This window comes from Panulirus ornatus, chromosome 33 (genome assembly GCF_036320965.1).
Source record: "Panulirus ornatus isolate Po-2019 chromosome 33, ASM3632096v1, whole genome shotgun sequence".
NCBI lineage: Eukaryota > Metazoa > Arthropoda > Malacostraca > Decapoda > Palinuridae > Panulirus > Panulirus ornatus.
In genome coordinates this window covers 17,888,687-17,907,401 of record NC_092256.1, presented here as the reverse complement: position 1 = coordinate 17,907,401, position 18,715 = coordinate 17,888,687, and the positions used below count along the sequence as shown (strand labels likewise).

Genomic DNA, 18,715 nt, shown 5'->3' with positions numbered 1-18,715 from the left:
CGTCTTGGGAAAGTCAGTTCAACCACTTTCTTGGTATTCAGACCCTCATTTGAGCGCGCCAAAGTCATTCTATATTTACTTGACGCCTTTGGAAACGGATGCACTACCAGTTAGTTTTATTTGACTTTAAAGAGGATCAGAAGATACCACTCAGTTATACGCTCATTAAGTGGATTTCTGATTGGTTCCGTAAAAGGGACCATGAAGGAAAATATTACAGTAAAAACAGAATCAATCAAGTAGTTGCACATGATATATATTAATATATATAGAGTAGCGTCCAAAAATGTTAGAAAATAACAAGTGAATACGAGGGGATCTGTTCTAAAATAAGCACTGTACAATAAACCGGATTTATGGAATGGGTCGAGGGTACGTTTTACTCCCTCTCTTTGATCATGGAAGGGTTTATATATATATATATATATATATATATATATATATATATATATATATATATATATATGTATATATATAAGGTTGTCCCCTTCCATTTTGTGCTCATCCCCACATGTACTCCGTGGAGCCAAATGTTTACCTTCAAGGTGTTCTGCGATCTTCTCCTGGAACACTCAAGCAGAAGTCGAGGAGTTTATTCAGATTTTAGATTCGTATTTACGTAAGAGTAACGCTATAACTGGAGATGCATCTGATATATATATATATATATATATATATATATATATATATATATATATATATATATATATATATATATATAGTCGTTGATATTGCTTCTTTTTCCTTGTCATTTGCACGGTAGCACCTCGGTAACACAGCAAGGTATGTCAGCAGATTCTTTTGATATTATTTACTATTGGGGCAAATAAAGGAATCTCTTTGAGGTCTCAATCTCTTTGACCAACCGTAAAGCATCTGATGAGAAAGTTGGAAGGAATCGAACCTCCTTCTTGGTATAATGGCTTCATCACAATGACTGAACTCTATATTTTGTTTCTTTTTACATAACAGTGCATAATACCAGTTAAATAAAAGACTTTATAAGTTCTTAAATACATTTTTGGACATGGGAATTGCCTAATGAATAACTGTGATACAGAGCTGAAGAACTGAAATAGAGATGTTTGGCAGCTGAAGGAAACGGCAGACGACAGTGTGTTTACACTGGAGACGGAAAGCTTGGAGCTGGGAGACAGCCGGCGAACACAGCAGTCTTGAAGACTTCGACACGTCGAAGGGGTTGGGAGGAACATCCCCAGCTGAGGAGGAGGATTGGAGAGAGACAAACTGACCTAGGAAAAAATGGAGGGAACGTTTGTCCATTCAGGTGGGGCAAGCCCTGCAGCCATGTCACCTTTGTATCCCCTGAACGATTCATGGATTAGAGGCTTTAGGCGGAGTTTCGACTGAAAACACCAACACCCCCTCATGAGTGCAGGGGTACTGCCCTTCCCTGGGGACATGTTGCGACAGTCGTCATCTCAACCATCGGATTTGTCGACGTAACTTAGCGTCATGAGACTACGACTCCGCACGAACCTACGTGAAATCATAGACGAAATCGTAATGTCACTCATCTGTCTTCAGCACGTGTGACTACAAGCGGTATTTTGGATTGTCTGAGGCTCTGCATCACGCCTGTCAGTTCAGTTCGACCGGTCCACAGTACAGGGAGATGATGACTGAAGGAGACGTCAGCGATATCCTGGAACACGAGGGGTAAGGCGCGGAGGAGGAGGAGGAGGAGGAGGAGGAGGAGTAGGAGGAGGAGGAGGAGGAGGAGGAGGAGGAGGAGGAGCTGCCACTGGGCTTAGCAGCAGTACATAATCATGTCCGTTGTGGCGGCATCGTCAGCCACGACGGGGTCCTCATAGCGAAGCTGTGAGACAGAGAAAGAGAGGAAGGTCTCATTACCTCAGTACCTGACACCTACGGGAGTAACGGAGCGGGAATTCGAGCTTCTCCCAACCTTCTTATATCCTCTACGAGTGTCTCCTGCTGGCTGATGGATTTGTTGCTATATATCCTTCATATACCAACTTCTCGAAGTACCTTCTTCCTATAGCTAACATATACTGGCTTCCTATAGCTGACATATACTGGCTTCCTAGTTACTATACCCAAAGATCCTATCTTTTCTACAGATAACACAACAGATTTACGAAATAGGAAATTGTACCTAAATGTTGGCCATGACGTAGTGTCTGTAATCTCTTCATACGAACGCTTGGTAAATGTTTATAGAACCATCCAACGCTCGTGAGTAACTTGATTACAGAAATGATATCATATTCTACTACCAGCGATTCAGGATGCCTATTACGGATAACATTTTTGCATGATGGATCTAGATAGCGTTACAGGAAATCTTAAAAGGCAAATGGGATAGATATATGTACATATTCTGTTATGGGATGTTTAGAATAACCTATATACAGGGTTAAATATAGAAGAAATAAGAAAAGCAACAACTGATTCTTATCAATATACATAACATATTTTCTAGCTTTTTGTATATGTGTCTTTGAAGTGACTTGGCAATGGTATATGCTTATTGAAATGTATAGGTATATCTATGTATGCTTTCCTCAACACTGCAACGTTGTTTAAAACAACCAATGAAAAATCCATGCACTCACATGCACCTGAGTGTCTTTGTCGCATTTGAGAATTTTGATCACCAGATTCTTTTCTAGTATATTTTTTGCCCTATCAGATATTCTGAACGGCTTATCTGTATTGACCCTCTAGGGGTAAATACGAGGTACATAAGTTGAGGGGTTCGTCTGGTGAGGGAGTATGTAAAGGGGTTCGTCTGGCGAGGGAGTGTGTGGACTTGATCCTTGTGTGGGTTTGCTAATGTCAACTGTTCTTGTTTGCGGGAAAGAGTGTCCGTGTACGTTTAATTTAGGATTTAGTGTCTTTTCGAATGTTTATAGATAAATGAGAATCGGTATTTGGATGTGAGAGCTATGGAATGCTGCTGCTGAACAGACGACTAGAATCGGATATCCAGTGGCTAAAGTCTGGCAATAGATGACGTAAAGTTAGATACGTGGGGATGGGTTCGAGAGCATACGTCAGGAGGAGACTTACCGTGAGGCCACAGACGCGGGAGTCGGTGGGACACTCGCTCCACGCACTCCACTTCCCCAACGGGAACTGCAAAGGCAGGGAAAAGAAGTCTTGATTAATCTCTGGCTTCTATAGTTCGAACATCTTATCACAGATCGTAAATATAATTCAATAAACTTCTGTCTTTCTAGAAACCATATCTGCATATCTTCTAATTCAAAGACTGTATTTATCTTCATTTAGTATTCGCTCTCAGATGATGGCTGGGGAGAGTAACACGTTTTACATGACGTGCGGGGGCATTGAAGTGATTGATATCAGCGCCTCCGGAGGCCTCCTTCGGTACTGTATCAACTAACCTCCCGTCCAACCTGCCCTGCTACTCACCGTAGGGATGCCGGAAAACCCGGTGTGGATTTCAGGGCTGTGGTTGCATCGCATCTCTAAGTTCTCCACGGCCACGTCGTCGCCGAAGAGTCCCTGAGGCTCCAGGACGTTGCCTCTCATCCCCGTTATGAATCCATTGCTACAGATGCGCATCCCTGGAATGGCCAGGAGCGAGAGTGTTATATCCTCAAGTTGCCTGGAAAGGTGAGTTGTGAGTGCACTCATGTTACATACCTGGAATGGTGAGCCATGAGTGTAATCTTCATGTTACATGCCTGGAATGATGAGTCATGAGTGTAATCTTCATGTTACATGCCTGGAATGGTGAGTCATGAGTGTAATCTTCATGTTACATGCCTGGAATGGTGAGTCATGAGTGTAATCTTCATGTTACATGCCTGGAATGGTGAGTCGTGATTGTAATCTTCATGTTACATGCCTGGAATGGTGAGTCGTGATTGTAATCTTCATGTTACATGCCTGGAATGATGAGTCATGAGTGTTTACTGACGCTCTACTCGGCTCGAGTAGCGAGTCACGAGGGCTACCATCGTCTGGAATAATCGGGAACTCTTACCTGCCTGAATGGTCTCAGTTCAACTACTTCATTACGGAACTGGACAACATCTCTCGGTAGGTTATACATGATCAAATCCACTCCTTCCAAAAAGCAAACGCTTCCTTTTTCTCCATCTAAACTTCTGGAAAAGTATATATCCTAAGAAGATTCTGTTTCTGGAGGCTTCGAATCTGTCACTCCACTTGACATTCACTGAACTAGTCTTTCCTGGGACCTCCAGCTGGATCTGCCTTAACAAAGAAGGACATTTCCCTTTGGCCTCGAATGTAATCATTTCCCCCCTCAGAGGAGCCGCTCATGATGAACAGAAACTTCGTCTCTACTTGTATGGATCATGACAAGACCCGCCACTAACAGCCTCTTTTGACCTGGCCTCCAATGAACATCCCGCAATCACCAAACTTTGACCTCAACCTTCGTGTGAAGGCCCATTACTAGCAACTTTCTAACTCCCGAACCTGTATGGATTCTCATCATCATGGGCAGCTCTTCGACCACTAGGAAGACCCGCGACCATGCGACTTTACCTTGCCAATAACCGTACTGGCCGATGGTGGAGGTGACGTAGCCAGTGTCGTGCTCATGTTCGTTCCTGCAGTAGAGCTTCACGCCGTTCACGCCCGTGTCGTCTACGGAGCTATAAGCCTCATACTGGAATAAGATAATGGTATACTCCGGTGTCTTTGAGGTCTGCGTGTGACATGTTGTGGATATTCTAGAAACAGGAGCTGAAAGTGGAACAGAGGGAGGATTTCCTTTCAAAGGCTCGGTAGTCTCTTCCAGATGCTATCCCGCTGCGGGAAAGGTGGATGGATGAAAATGAACAGGGAAAGAAGTACCTCATTAATGATGCCTTGCCACCTAAGTACCTCATTAATGATGCCTTGCCACCTAAGTACCTCATTAATGATGCCTTGCTACCTAAGTACCTCATTAATGATGCCTTGCCACCTAAGTACCTCATTAATGATGCCTTGCCAACTAAACATAATTACCTCGTATTTTTCTCACTGAATTTCTATTTATATAGTATACTCATTATAGGCATCTTATATATCCCTAAATTCCCAAAGTACGACATTACGACCCTTGACAAACAAGGTACGACTATCATACAGTCATGTTCGAGAGGTAAATCCTCATACCTTAAAACCATAAACACACACACACAAAAGGGCAAATATCGTAAGCATTCGTGTACGATCTATCATCTTGACTATTGAATTTAGGTGATCGTAAGGTAATAGTTTCTATGGCATATATCATCTCAGATGGAAAGTCACGAGGGAAATAGGGAGAGGCGATGTCTTCGTCAGGAGGTTCCTGACCATCGTTGTTCTATTCCTTCCTCCGCCACACCTAAAGGGGAAGGCAGACTTACTGGACGTTATAATGTGTCTCGGGACTATCTTCCCTTCGCGTGATCGTGCATACCAGTGATGGTAAAAGCCAACCGCTACCGTCCTTTACCCAGTCTATGTGTGGCCAGAAACCCGGCATCACCTTCCCCGAACCCCACTCTGGAGCTTCAGGGCACCGTAGTCACTCATCTGCCACTCACCTTAATCTCAAAGGCGTAGACGTAACTCCCGTCCTCACAGAACTCGGCAGGGCCCCACGACCCCCACGCCAGCCCATTGTTGAGCTTGAGCTCTGCCGTGAAGTTCCTCCGGAGGTCTTCAGGTGTCGTGGTCTTCGAGGAATCTTGCCCGGTCTCGAGGGAATTTTCTGTGGGGAAAAATAAAAGGATTTTCAGTTCGGTGTCCGTCAACACTCTAGAAGGAAAACGAATATATATATATATATATATATATATATATATATATATATATATATATATATATATATATATATATATATCGGGAAATAAAAGTGATGTTTCTGCTGGTGATTTCAGGAAGAGGAACGAGATATGTGTGATGTCTCTAATGTGTGTGTCTGCTGACGTGATGGACTGTTTACATTCACTTGAAGAAAAACAAAAGCATTATTGAATGACACGAGTAAACAAATCATTATTTCCGAGGCGGGTCTGTAAAACAAGAACTGTCTTCATTGACGGCTGATGTATTCTAGATCGTGCAGAACTACTGTGGAAATGAACGCTATACGAGAAGGTGTACTTTTATCTATAGTATCATCCCTTTTTTGAAGAGGGCACGTATCTATCTAGTGCGGCTCCGGCCTCAGTGTTTCCGTAGTGCGAGGGAACTCACCAGCAGCCGCCAGCAGGCAGCAAGCAAGGATGGCAAGCACAGCCACGGCGTTCATCCTGTGGGTGAGGGTCTCTTTGGTACTGTGGTCACTTCGACCCCTGCCTGCTTTATATACTCTCCCCGTAGTGGGGAGAGGGAGTGGGGGGAGGGAAAGGAAGGAGGAGGAGGAGGAGAAGAAGGTGGGGGTGGGGGTCAGTTATCCCCCCCCTAGCTGTCCTGGCGGGAAGAAGGTGCCAAAACCATTATCATGCAGAGACGATAGTGCCTTGAGAAGTCACTCGGTTCTCATCTCTATTCGCGCGCTTACTTCATGTGCTGACGAGTGAGACAGTTCGCTTACTGCTTGTCGTTATGTCTTGACCAGAGCGTCTGCTCAGACCTTGACCAGAGCGTCTGCTCATAGACGTTAAAGATTTCATCATTCAGGGATCATACAGAGTTATCCTTGCCTGTGATTCCACTTTGACGAAGGCGAGAGACTTAATTCTTTTTATTCTGCAGTTTGTCTGACGAAGGGGGAAGGCAGACGCTGAGAAATCTCTCTTCTATCTTCTACTCCAGCCTGGGTTGTTGTTCCTGTTTCTCAGCTTTTTATTTAGTTTTTTTTTTTTTTTTTTACAGTGGCAGCTCATACAAGCTGAGGATGTAGTCTGCTAGCAGAGTCCTTCCTCAGCGTACGTGTTTTGTGTGTTTTGTGTGGCGTGTGTGTGTGTGTGTGTGTGTGTGTGTGTGTGTGTGTGTGTGTGTGTGTGTGTGTGCGTTTATCAGAACAGAGGTAGAGATAGAAATGGACTCTGTGCGATGACGCCATGTATTGGGATCACCTAATTTGTATGTTTCTCGATGAGTTTTTCCCCTCCTCCTCCTCCTCCTTCTCTCTCCTTCTCTCTCTCTCTCTCTCTCTCTCTCTCTCTCTGGGTGTCCAATGATGGGTGTAGGGGTAGACTCCCTCCTCCTCCTCCTCCTCCTCCTTATCTACCAGCAGTTGCTTGCTGCCGCCTCCTGCCACCTCATTTCTTTCGGGTACTAGGAGAGATACGTCAAGCTGATAAGGATAAGACGATAATGTCCTATATCTCCCTAGCTCGTTTCTTATATTGCAGTGTGCCAAGGACAGGACTGTGATATGAGACTTACCAAAAGGATTATATATCGTCAGTAGACCTTATAAGGAAAATATAATTACTGTGAAATATATATACATATATATATATATATATATATATATATATATATATATATATATATATATATATATATATATAGTTGAAGGTTGTTCAGCGAGAATAGCGACAACCTCCCAGCTGTAATTGGCCAAGGAAGATAACTCCTGGCTGGTACCTACGAAGATAACTCCTGGCTGGTACCTACGAAGATAACTCCTGGCTGGTACCTACGAGGATAACTCCTGGCTGGTACCTACGAAGATAACTCCTGGCTGGTACCTACGAGGATAACGAAGGCACAAGGTCTTGCTCCCAGTAAGTAGAGCTTCGCCGACATTTCTCTTCGCATTTTCCCAGTTATCCTGAGTTCCAAGACTTTAAGAGAATAACTTTTTGTTCTCGTAATACAAGCAGTTTGTCTAAAGAACTAGTAATCCATGCAAAAACATTGTTCACATCAATACGTTATTCTAAGTCTCCTTCCAAATGAGTATCAGAGAATCTGTAGGTGAAATCGTAGATAAATGCGTACACGAACGAACAATTAAGGTAATAAACAAACGGCAACATGATGGAAATATATGAAGAAAAACACTGAGACATGAATTCAGATGATACGTGAAACAAAATTATGCTGTTTTGAAATGAATTCAGATGATACGTGAAACAAAAAATTTTGCTGTTTTGAAATCAGCTCCTGAGTGTACACCCGAGGCTCAGAGCATCATACATATGGCAATGTCCTCTGGGTATATGCTCCAACCATTGTCGACCAGCGAGTCAGAATTTGCTTTATGTCTGCACGCGCTGGGAAGGTCATAATGCTCACTTTAGCAACGAAAACACTCTCAGGCTAAATCGGACCCTGACGAGTAAGACGAGGACTTTAATGCTTTCCTAAAGGTCGGTTTAATTGGCCTCATACCGCCGTACCGCCCAGAGACGAAGAGGAGTTTGCACTGAGATGATAATAGCCCTCTTCAATTACCTGCGGGAGTTGGGCTCTCGAATAAACGAGTCGAGACTAAATGTCAGAACCCCGCTTGCACCTGGTTGCGCCGCGAGTGAAAATTCACAAACTCACCTTCGGCAAGAGTGCATCATCATCAGTGAATGGAAGAGTACACAACTTCTGTCGCTTGAGTGGAGGGGGGACCACAACATCATTACCCTGCTCCTGATTATAGCGCAGCTTTGGGGTTGGGAACCCCATTTATCGACCAACTTCAATAAACAACTGCGTCGGATATGGGCAGACTGCCCAACCAAGGATTCGAACCTTGGCGGGTTCATGCGTGATTCATAGTCACCATTAAACAACAGAAGTCGTACAATAAATCTGGAAAATAAAAGAGGATTTCGTTGAATCTCTGTGGCTACCATTGCATCGTCCTGTGGACGGCAGAACCTGGGTCTTCTTTCAGTGAACGCTGGTGCTAGTGGAGAGGTCGTCAGCTGGACGAGTCTCACATCAGACGTCCCTCAGTCGTCCTCGGCTCTCAAGGTCTCCACCTTTGGTTCACCGTCTTCACCTTCACTCGTTCCTTTTACCCTCCTCATCTCTTTTATGTTCTCTTCCTTCTTCTTTTCTCCTTCTTACAAACGTCTTCCTTTTTCTTCTTCTTCTTCTTCTGCTTCTTCCACACTTCTTGTCAACGTATGGGGGTAAAGCCAGAGGGGTAGCAACAGAAGAAGGGGGTGAACGAAGTACCCTACCTCACCTGCAAGAGGCGTTCCCTCTCCCATGAGTATAGATTATAATGTTTATCTTGTTATTGAAAGCAAAGTCATGGCATAGATGCTTCCACCTCCACCTTCGCATACATGACTTATGAAAGAAATTTCTTCACTTACCTTCTATCTATCTATCTATCTATCTACCTATCTATCTCTCGTCATTAATATCCAATATCTACTAACTATATTCCTCCTAAATATGCCTGAGGAAAATTTTTCTTATCAGGTTAATCAGGACCCTAAATGCTATCATGCTCAATTTGTCACCACCCAACGCATCAAATCAATTTACTAGCCTATTTCCCAGGTTATATGAATATATGTATAACCTGACATCCCATTAGCCTCCATGATTATGTCATCACCACTTCCCAGACTTATATAAGTTCTTAGTGCAATGCCAATGGCGTTTCCCTTCTGTGGAATGGAGAACATATCGCTTTTGTTCGTTTCCAATCCAGGTCTTTGACCTGGTCATAAACCAGTGGTGTCCAGGATGGATTTAGGATGCATTTGTCCATGATGAAGTAAACATACATTTATTGGAGAGGGGACATACTGCATTCACTCGAGGATGGCGTTTACTACCCCCATCCCGCACATTACTAGTGGCAATACACACCATCAAATCCATTTGATGCTGTCCCCTTGGCACATCCTCAGACATCTGATACTTGACCAGTAACAGCCAACTTACAAGTTACGACTATATTACCTACTTAAGTGTATAGAATGTTTAAGCTACTTAAGATAACAGTCTACCTATCTTAGTGCCTAATCTTTTGCATTCTTGTATACTTATCTTGTTATATCCCGCCCCCCCTTATCTACATCAGCCTACCAACACATCTCCTCCTTAAGCACTTAAAGACAACAACAGTAATTTGATGCCAGAAAGAGAGACATAGGGAAAGAAGAAAAAAGGAAAAGAAATAAATGGGAAACACCACAATGAATTAACGAACAAACAAGTGAAAACTGAACCACTGATAAGAAGGGAGATGGGGTGAGATTGACCGAGGGGGGGTGGGGGGTGGGACGTTATGGCTCCATCTTTTGGGTAAAAAAACCCTACCAATCAGATCAGATCATCTGAACATAACACGAGTTGTGTTGGTCCATACATATGCATGGCTGGAGAAGATATGAACTTCAGAATGTCATTTCTCCTCTGACCCAATACTCGACTTCCAGCAGAGTCTGATCATTATTCCCAAGCGGTTGATGACTCAACCCTCTCACTGGTTCGAGTTTGTTCCGATTGGTTGACTGGTTGTCTGGCTGGGCTCCAGGTCTATCCAGTATCAAGGTCATTAAGGCCATTTAGGTCATGTTACATCCTCCAATCCAAAAAAATATCTAACATCTGCTGGAGGTGTTTAGGGTAATTCTAACACCACATACACCCTCAGTACGCACTGTGGGCCCAAGTGTGTTCCATGACCTGTTAGGTCAGGACGCTGTCCCGAATACATATTCTGGGAATTTGCACCTCCGCGTTTCTCTCCTCCCGAGGGAAATCTAAGACCCTGAAGTTGATCTTCTTACAAAGACAATCCTCCTTCATTTGTATTTCTCTGTCTGTAAGACGGGATTCCCTTCATGCTTCATGCATGACCCTGATTGATATTCTGTTGTTTGCATTTAAAAGAGAATTCGATCTCTTTCACTTGTTTTTTTATACAGGGTTGGACACCATTAGAATAATTGTACGAGCTCTTTATTCTATCCTCTTTCTCGTTTTGTATTTTCCGAATGGGACCAACTTTACACGTGTTTTCTGGTGTCTTTGGTCCTCTCCTACCAATAGACTAAAATGACGAAGCTCCATCCTCCCGTATGTACTCTTTCCATCCTTACTACTGATTCATGCATCCTCTAGGGATGATTGATGTGGAGTCCATCTCCTGGGTAAATGCCTTCCTTACACTGATAGGGGATGTGATTACCTCGGTCAGCTCTCTAAACTGGATCCACTTGCCACCAGTTCATCCACGGATAGATACACAACTTTAAGTCATTCGAACCTCTACACGTTTGATGTCTTTGCTCTCCCTGCATCATTTGTGTGATTGGTCGTTCCTTTAGCCTTTTTTGGAGCTCCTATTTCCTTCCCCTTTTGTACGTTTTTCCTATTTTTCTCGTTCTGTTTTTCGACCGTACTTCCCAATAATGTTCCACTGATCTTCTCCTCTCCTCTTGCGCTTGGATGTGTTGCTCTTCCTCTCCACATACATGTAGCATATCAACACTTCTCGGAGTTTTTCCAACTTGTAATTGTCTTCTGCCTTGCTAACTTGTTGTTACCACTATAATTAGGTAATTAGAAGAGATAACTTCGTTATGGACCATCAGGTCTCTTGTTATTGGTCCATCCTACGTACCATCTTGATAGGTTATCAAAAATGATGATGACAGTTCACGTGGAGTTACCTGTTTGTGCTGTATAGGGGAGTTCTACACTCGTAGGGCCTCTGCATCAGAACTTTCTATAGTGTCATGCAACTTTTTATGTTGTGGCCTATGCCTGTGTGTGTGTGTGTGTGTGTGTGTGTGTGTGTGTGTGTGTGTGTGTGATGGAGGGGGGATGGGGTGGGTAGGAAAGTCTACAGAAATAACTAAATTCACATAAAAATATCGCCTAATGAGACTTGAGGGGGATATTACTTTCACTTAACATGTCCACATGTAATATATGATGACATGCTTTGATGTATACATTTCTCACATGTGTTTCGTATAGCGACACGTCAGTTGTACATATTTCATCCATATGTTCATGAAACATTGTACCAAGGGTACCGAACCGTCCAGAACCACATGGTATCACAGACACTCCTAATGTACCGCAAGTTGATGGACCAAGACAGTTTCACATGGACCGAGAAACGATACCCCGCTCCCCTCCCCCTCCCTCCCCCAAGTCGATCTAATGGACCGGGAGATTTGTTTGGGCCCTCGCGTCGGCTTAAAGGACCGAGAGCGATAATGGACCAACTGATAAGGATTCTTCCATCGTGGGTACGAGCCCACCTGTTGGGTTCTTGTGGCTCCAACAACCCAACGTCTTTCGTAAGAGACGACGGTCTACGTCCTTTTGGAGAAGGAGGAGGAGGGAGGGAACACGCTCGTGTGTGTGTGTGTGTGTGTGTGTGTGTGTGTGTGTGTGTGTGACACAGAGGGTAGAAACTTGAATTTATCAAGCCTAAAACTGATGTATAGATCCCATGTCTGTTATCCACGATATAACAGGGTACTCTGGCCTTTCGGTTGGACTTACCGCAGACGTCGATACATTGGGAACTCTTCAGCAGCACTAGCCAGGCTTCCCTTCCTCTCTCACGTCGGTAAGGAGGCTTACCAGTCCTCCTCCTGCTGTTGGGGCTCTCTGCAGCTGAGCACCTCACAACAGCCAACACTCGGAGGCACAGCTGTTATCGTCAATCGTGATCAGGTGGCGTACGCTCTACTGTCTCCTCTAAATTTGTGTCCATATTACGTGCTCCTGCTGGGCGACTCCCGAGTCAAATTGGCCCCTCTCGCCTTCTAAGACACGGGTGTCTAGCCCTAGGCAGCGAATTGCGGCACTCAATTCTCTGGTTATATCGAACCCGCAGGTGTGTTGCTCTGGCTATATGCTATTAATTCTTCTCCTCACCCACAGACGTCGGGTTTAACAGACCAGGTGGTCATACCTACACCAGGGCTTGTACCGTCGTGTTTTAAGTAGGTCGAACTACCATTGTTCAAGGGTCGCACCGCCGTGCTTCGTAGGTCGTACCGTCATAACTACGTGTCGTACCGTCATAACTACGTGTCGTACCGTCATAACTGCGTGTCGTACCGTCATAACTCAGTGTCGTACCGTCATAACTACGGGTCGTGCCGTCATAACTACGGGTCGTACCGTCATAACTACGTGTCGTGCCGTCATAACTCCATGTCGTACCGTCATAACTCCGTGTCGTTCTCTCATAACTCCGGGTCGTACCGTTATGAAGTGTAAAGCATAATATAAAAAGAAGAAAAAAAGAGGGGTTAGATTTCACGATGTAGAACACAACAGATAACAAAGACTTGTGTATAATTTTACTCCTAATATATATGATACAGGCGTGTGGAATACTTTACAGAAATGAGACGTCTGCTGGGGAATTGGTGTTTACTCGTCCAGTGACGTATTTTCTGTTGGCTAATGATTCGGTGACGAATTCTCTTTTGGTTAATCGTCCAGAGACGATATTTATGTTGGTTAATCGTCCAGACACGATATTTGTGTTGGTTAATCGTACGTTCAACGCATAACTAAAGTAAACAATCCCATGACCCCCCACCCCCTAGTCTTACTCAAATCAACTCGTCTACTAAATCTAAAAAGGAGTCACTTATGGAACAGAACGATTCAGTTAACTGAAAGGGCAAATGAGATTGAAGATTGCGTATGAGAGACGAGAGAAACACGGAGCTCGGGACCTTAAACACACACACACACACACACACACACACACACACAACCCTATATCCCTTCCCATAGATGGCCTTGTCTCCCAGTCACTTCCCACACCACTGAGCCAGGATGAACCTCGCCTCTCTACCCATCTTCCTCATAGGGTTCTCCTGCGTCTTGGGAGTCGCAGGTAACTAAGTCTCCACCTCGTCGGAAGCCTTGTGAGCGACTGTCGCAGCTTCTGTCGCAATATTTTTGTTGTTGTTGTGTGAGTGTGTATCCCGATAGGATGCGTTACGACTAAGGTAATCGGTTCCGTTCGTTTGACAGCTAAAGCAGAGGATTATCTATCGACGGAGGATGAACAGCTTGGTTTGGCTGCGAGTCTACTGGCTATTTCCTAGTATTCGAAACCGGGTGGGCCCGTGTGTGATTCACAGTCAACAACGCTAACCAGTACCGCAGGTGATCAAGCGGTTGAAAGTGCTCAAGTTGTAAACTACAATGAGACATGATAGCAGATTGTAAACAGGGTGAAAGTCGTGATTAAAGTGTAAACTATAGCCAAACTTGATCAACAAGCTGTAAACGAACCTGACGGACTACTAAACTGTAAATTATAGCCAGTGATCAGGTTGTAAACTGTGCAGCTAAGCTGTAAACTGTAGGCAGACGGATGAGTAGAATACTGTAAATTATAGCCAGTGATCAGGTTGTAAACTGTGCAGCTAAGCTGTACACTGTAGGCAGACGGAGTAATAGAATACTGATTCCAGCCATGCAAGTGACAAGGCTGTCAATTGGAACCAGTCTGGTGAAAAAGTCCTCACCTCCAATTATCCAAGTGATCAGGCTGTTCTTCTGAACCAGGTAGCTGACCAAGCTGTTCTTTCGAGCAATCATTACAAGCCAGATAAGTAATCAAACTGCTATTTCTACGTCAGGCAAGAGGATACGAGGCTTCAGCCAAGCCAGACCAGAAAGCGGGTGAGTACATCTTACAGGATTTGCCTCAATAGAAAAGATCAACCACCGATCTTTGTGACCTACCTAATGTGTTCTGGCCTTGGCCCGACGTGGTTCTTGGAGACACAACTTCTTCTAAAAACTGTTTGTTCAATCGTTCACAACACATCATTGAACAATGTTGGAGCTAAAGTTAGATGACAAAGGAAAAACATCTAACTGCGTAACGGTGTTTAGTGAAAAAACGATATACCAAGCGGAGTGAGTGTAGGTGTACGAGTGTGTATCCTTATTTCAGACCATGCTCTCACTGCTGGTCGGTAGCATGTTGACACACATTAAAGAATGCTTAAACAAAGTTAATTTCCCCCCTCTCTTGATATGGTAATATACAGAGATGAAAGAGAGGTCTCTCTCAAGTACAGACACATCCCCCAGTCTGTGTATAGTTCACATCAGAACATCACTTTTCTCTTTGGTGTTTATCCAGAGGAACAGCAGCAGCAGCAGCAGGAGGAGAAGAAGAAGGAGGATGCAGCACTCAAGCCACGTCGTCTGGTCACCAAATCCCTGGTACTGAACAATGGGTTGCCCTGGGGCTCCTGGGGCGACCTGGAGTACTGCGCTGACGGCAGCTTCGCTGTCGATATGGAGGTGAAGGTGAGGTGGTCTACTCTGTCACATTCTAGACGCTTACTCGAATGAAGGTAATCCTTTGGAAAGGTTCACTGTGGCATCATTTTGTCCCGTGGTTACCAGCCTACATGCTCTGGTGTGGGCAGGGCATACCGGGCACTCAACACACTCATGTGCATAGAAGACACAACCATGGCTGTAGGTGAGGCGAACTTACGGGTCAAGCGTACTGCTCGTATACCAAGAACCTGTCGTGCACGGCGGACAATCTCGGCCCCGCGAAATGGTGTGGCTACTAATTCTTTGTAGAACAGAAGGATACCTCATTCACAGATGTATAGAAATACACTTAGGCAAGAAAATGCATGTACAAACACAGAGGTTCATGTAAATATGTATACTTACTTCCTGCCCCATGACTCCCTTTTATCTTGATGAAGCCCTTGCAGCACTCAGGACGTTGCCTACGATCACCAATCAGACCTAAAGTTAGAATATGTTATGGTGTTGTGTGTGTGCGTCTATATGTAGAGATTGGAGGGCAATTGTGTGGCAAGTGTTCGGTGCCTCCTTTACTGTAGTGGCATCGCAGGCAAGATGAGTCTTAGGATAAGGTGACACGATGTTTGTAATCATATTGGTAACCCCCATGACACTCCCTTGGCATTTCCTCGTGCATGAAACCTTGTAAATCTCTTCGTCTGTCTTGCAGTTCAAGAAGTATAGGTTGCTCGATAGGGACGAGACGGCTCTGAACGCCGTCAAGCTCTACTGTGCTACCCCCGACCTGCACCAAACGGGTTACGTCATGTCCACCGAGGGACGGGAGGGCAGGTGGCAAGGTGAGTGTATCCCACCCACCGTGGGAGGGTGGCAAGGTGAGTGTACCCACCGACCGTGGGAGGGTGGCAAGGTGAGTGTATCCCACCCACCGTGGGAGGGTGGCAAGGTGAGTGTACCTCACCGACCGTGGGAGGGTGGCAAGGTGAGTGTACCCACCGTGGGAGGGTGGCAAGGTGAGTGTATCCCACCCACCGTGGGAGGGTGGCAAGGTGAGTGTACCCACCGTGGGAGGGTGGCAAGGTGAGTGTACCCACCGTGGGAGGGTGGCAAGGTAAGTGTATCCCACCCACCGTGGGAGGGTGGCAAGGTGAGTGTACCCACCGTGGGAGGGTGGCAAGGTGAGTGTACCCACCGTGGGAGGGTGGCAAGGTGAGTGTACCCACCGACCGTGGGAGGGTGGCAAGGTGAGTGTACCCACCGTGGGAGGGTGGCAAGGTAAGTGTACCCACCGTGGGAGGGTGGCAAGGTGAGTGTACCCACCGTGGGAGGGTGCCAAGGTGAGTGGATATTCCCGAGATCGTAATAAATACGTTATTTACACTGTATATTATCTCTCTCTCTCTCCTCCTACCTTTCTTCTTCCCTTCCTCGCGCCAGGGATGCGTGTGTGCAGCAGTGGGTTCCTGACGGGGATGCGAGCCAAGGTGCTGACGCCCCAGGGCATCTTCCGCGACGACGTGGCCGTCCAGAACCTCCAGGTGGAGTGTGACTACAGCCCCGAGGTGCTAACCGGCGTCGATGACCATCCTCACCACCATCTCGAAGGCGATGACGCCGCTACCGCCAAAAAGGTTCGTCGAACGTTAGGTTAGACTCACAGGGAAATATCAGCTCCGTATGTGTCATACGTCGGGCATGTGTGGTACCGGGATTGGAAAATGGGTTGGAGTGGCCGCTGGCAACTGGGAGAGAATGGTGAACGGCATACAGGTCATTCTCTTTTGATATCAGTTGGGCTTGAGGCTCACTCATGGTTCGCTGCTTAATCAGTAGAATTGATTGATGGGCAGACGGTCTGTTTGGTCACGAATATTAATGGCTGTGTGAGGTGATTTAAAGATTCTATATTGCAAAAATACTCAAATTTGAGTTTCTCTTTCCTATCATCTCACACCTTTTAGCTTAAACGCTTCATATTTCTGCTTTAATCATCTTTTTATGTATACTGTGCTAAAGATCTCAAAAACTATGCATTGCATGGTGTGTGTGTGTGTGTGTGTATATATATATATATATATATATATATATATATATATATATATATATATATATATATATATATATATATATATTTCTTCATTTCATTGTATACGGTCAGCATATTCCTTCCTCTCTCTCTATACATCTACCTAATCTACAGCACTGTGTAGTAGGTGGAGAGGTCACTACAAGACGACCATATACTGACATCTACTCCCGTGGAGGAAGGTGGTCACGCTCCCATCTTCAGTCTGAGTTGATTTGACACTGTGACTGATCACCACTTCCTAAATCCTCTTTCATCCCCCAGATCCCTGATGGCGACTGGAGTCTGTGGTCTCAGTGCTCCAACGGTACGGCCATATGTGGTATTCAGGTAAGGAGATTCCAACCCCAAAAACCCCCACTTACCGTAATGGAGTTTTTACTTGGATGTAACGAGATCGAGGAAAGACATGACCTCGAGATCTATAGACAAGCATATAATGTGTGTGTGTGTGTGTGTGTGTGTGTGTGTGTGTGTGTGGAGGCTGTACGACCACACGTATGACCACATATTATTCATGACGACCCCTTCGCATCTCAGGTTCGCTACGACTCCCCCAACAAGCCGATAGACGACGCTGCCGTGTCGGACATAACCATGTTCTGCTGTGCCTTGGAAGAACTCCACTGATGCTAAGGCTGGTCGTTGCTCCTGAAGCCTTCATCCACGCCAGCTGTCTCTACCCTCATCCACTTATCTACAAGCTGTTTCAACATTTGGCTGGTAACTACCACATTTAGCGTACCTCACACCTGCCCAGCAACGTAACTCACGAGTGCCCTGGCAGGAACTTCACAACTGGCCAACCAGGTATCTCATAACTGGCCAGCCACGTCCCTCACAAGAGGCTAGCCACGTACCTCAAAACTGCCCAGCCATGTACCTCACAACAGGCCAGCCATGTACCTCACAACAGGCTAGCCATATACCTCACAAGTGGCCAATCAGGTACCTCACAACTGGCCTCACATTTTCCCCTGCACTTGCCTCACTCGTATTGTTAAAGATCCTTGAACTAGATGCCCAGATCCTGGCTTATAGAAATGGAAGCAACGCAACTTAACACAAGACCTGGCCAATTCTTTGTCAGAGATATCTAATTAAAAGTGTCTTAAAATACAAGGTGTTTTTGAAACAAATATCCACAAAAGGATCCTGGAGGATACGGAGTTACAGAGTAAATGAAGCTGAGGAGTGAGTAAGGAATGGAAGGTATTTAGGAAAGTAGTGCTGACATGTGCGAAGAGATGCATTTGGTATGCGAATGGTGGGCGACGAGCAGAACAGAAAGGGTAATGAATGGTGGGATGAAGGAGAAAGTTGATAAAGAGAAATGAGAGGCGTTTGGGCGATACTTAAAGGGAAGGAGTGTAAATGACTGGGAAATGTGTAAGAGAAAGCGGAAGGAGGTCAAGAAGAAGGTAAAGAAGAGGGCAAATGAGCATTTGGGTGAGC

The 18,715-nt window shown here is 45.1% G+C and overlaps 2 protein-coding genes across 2 annotated transcripts; one reads left to right on the top strand and one right to left on the bottom strand.

Moving 5' to 3' along the window:
* Nucleotides 1-998: 998 nt before the first annotated feature.
* On the bottom strand, nt 999-6,370 carry LOC139759519 (vitelline membrane outer layer protein 1-like). The gene is made up of 6 exons (XM_071681728.1): nt 6,220-6,370; nt 5,565-5,731; nt 4,531-4,654; nt 3,424-3,578; nt 3,058-3,123; nt 999-1,840 (listed from the first exon to the last, which is right to left on the bottom strand). The coding sequence occupies exons 1-6, from the start codon at nt 6,272-6,274 to the stop codon at nt 1,772-1,774; spliced, it is 636 nt and encodes a 211-aa protein (XP_071537829.1). The 5' UTR covers nt 6,275-6,370; the 3' UTR covers nt 999-1,771.
* A 7,233-nt stretch (nt 6,371-13,603) lies between these two features.
* Nucleotides 13,604-18,377, top strand: LOC139759518 (vitelline membrane outer layer protein 1-like). The gene is made up of 6 exons (XM_071681727.1): nt 13,604-13,759; nt 15,026-15,195; nt 15,884-16,013; nt 16,612-16,805; nt 17,525-17,590; nt 17,801-18,377. The coding sequence occupies exons 1-6, from the start codon at nt 13,699-13,701 to the stop codon at nt 17,888-17,890; spliced, it is 711 nt and encodes a 236-aa protein (XP_071537828.1). The 5' UTR covers nt 13,604-13,698; the 3' UTR covers nt 17,891-18,377.
* The last annotated feature ends 338 nt before the right edge of the window (nt 18,378-18,715 follow it).

Coding starts and splice junctions, on each gene's coding strand:
- LOC139759519 (XM_071681728.1), bottom strand. CDS start 6,274: ATGAACGCCGTGGCTGTGCTTGCCATCCTTGCTTGCTGCCTGCTGGCG. Junction 5,732..6,219: donor CTGCCTGCTGGCGGCTGCTG/GTGAGTTCCCTC, acceptor TTTTCCCCACAG/AAAATTCCCTCGAGACCGGG. Junction 4,655..5,564: donor TCTACGCCTTTGAGATTAAG/GTGAGTGGCAGA, acceptor ATCTTATTCCAG/TATGAGGCTTATAGCTCCGT.
- LOC139759518 (XM_071681727.1), top strand. CDS start 13,699: ATGAACCTCGCCTCTCTACCCATCTTCCTCATAGGGTTCTCCTGCGTC. Junction 15,196..15,883: donor CTGTCGATATGGAGGTGAAG/GTGAGGTGGTCT, acceptor TCTGTCTTGCAG/TTCAAGAAGTATAGGTTGCT. Junction 16,806..17,524: donor ACGCCGCTACCGCCAAAAAG/GTTCGTCGAACG, acceptor TTCATCCCCCAG/ATCCCTGATGGCGACTGGAG.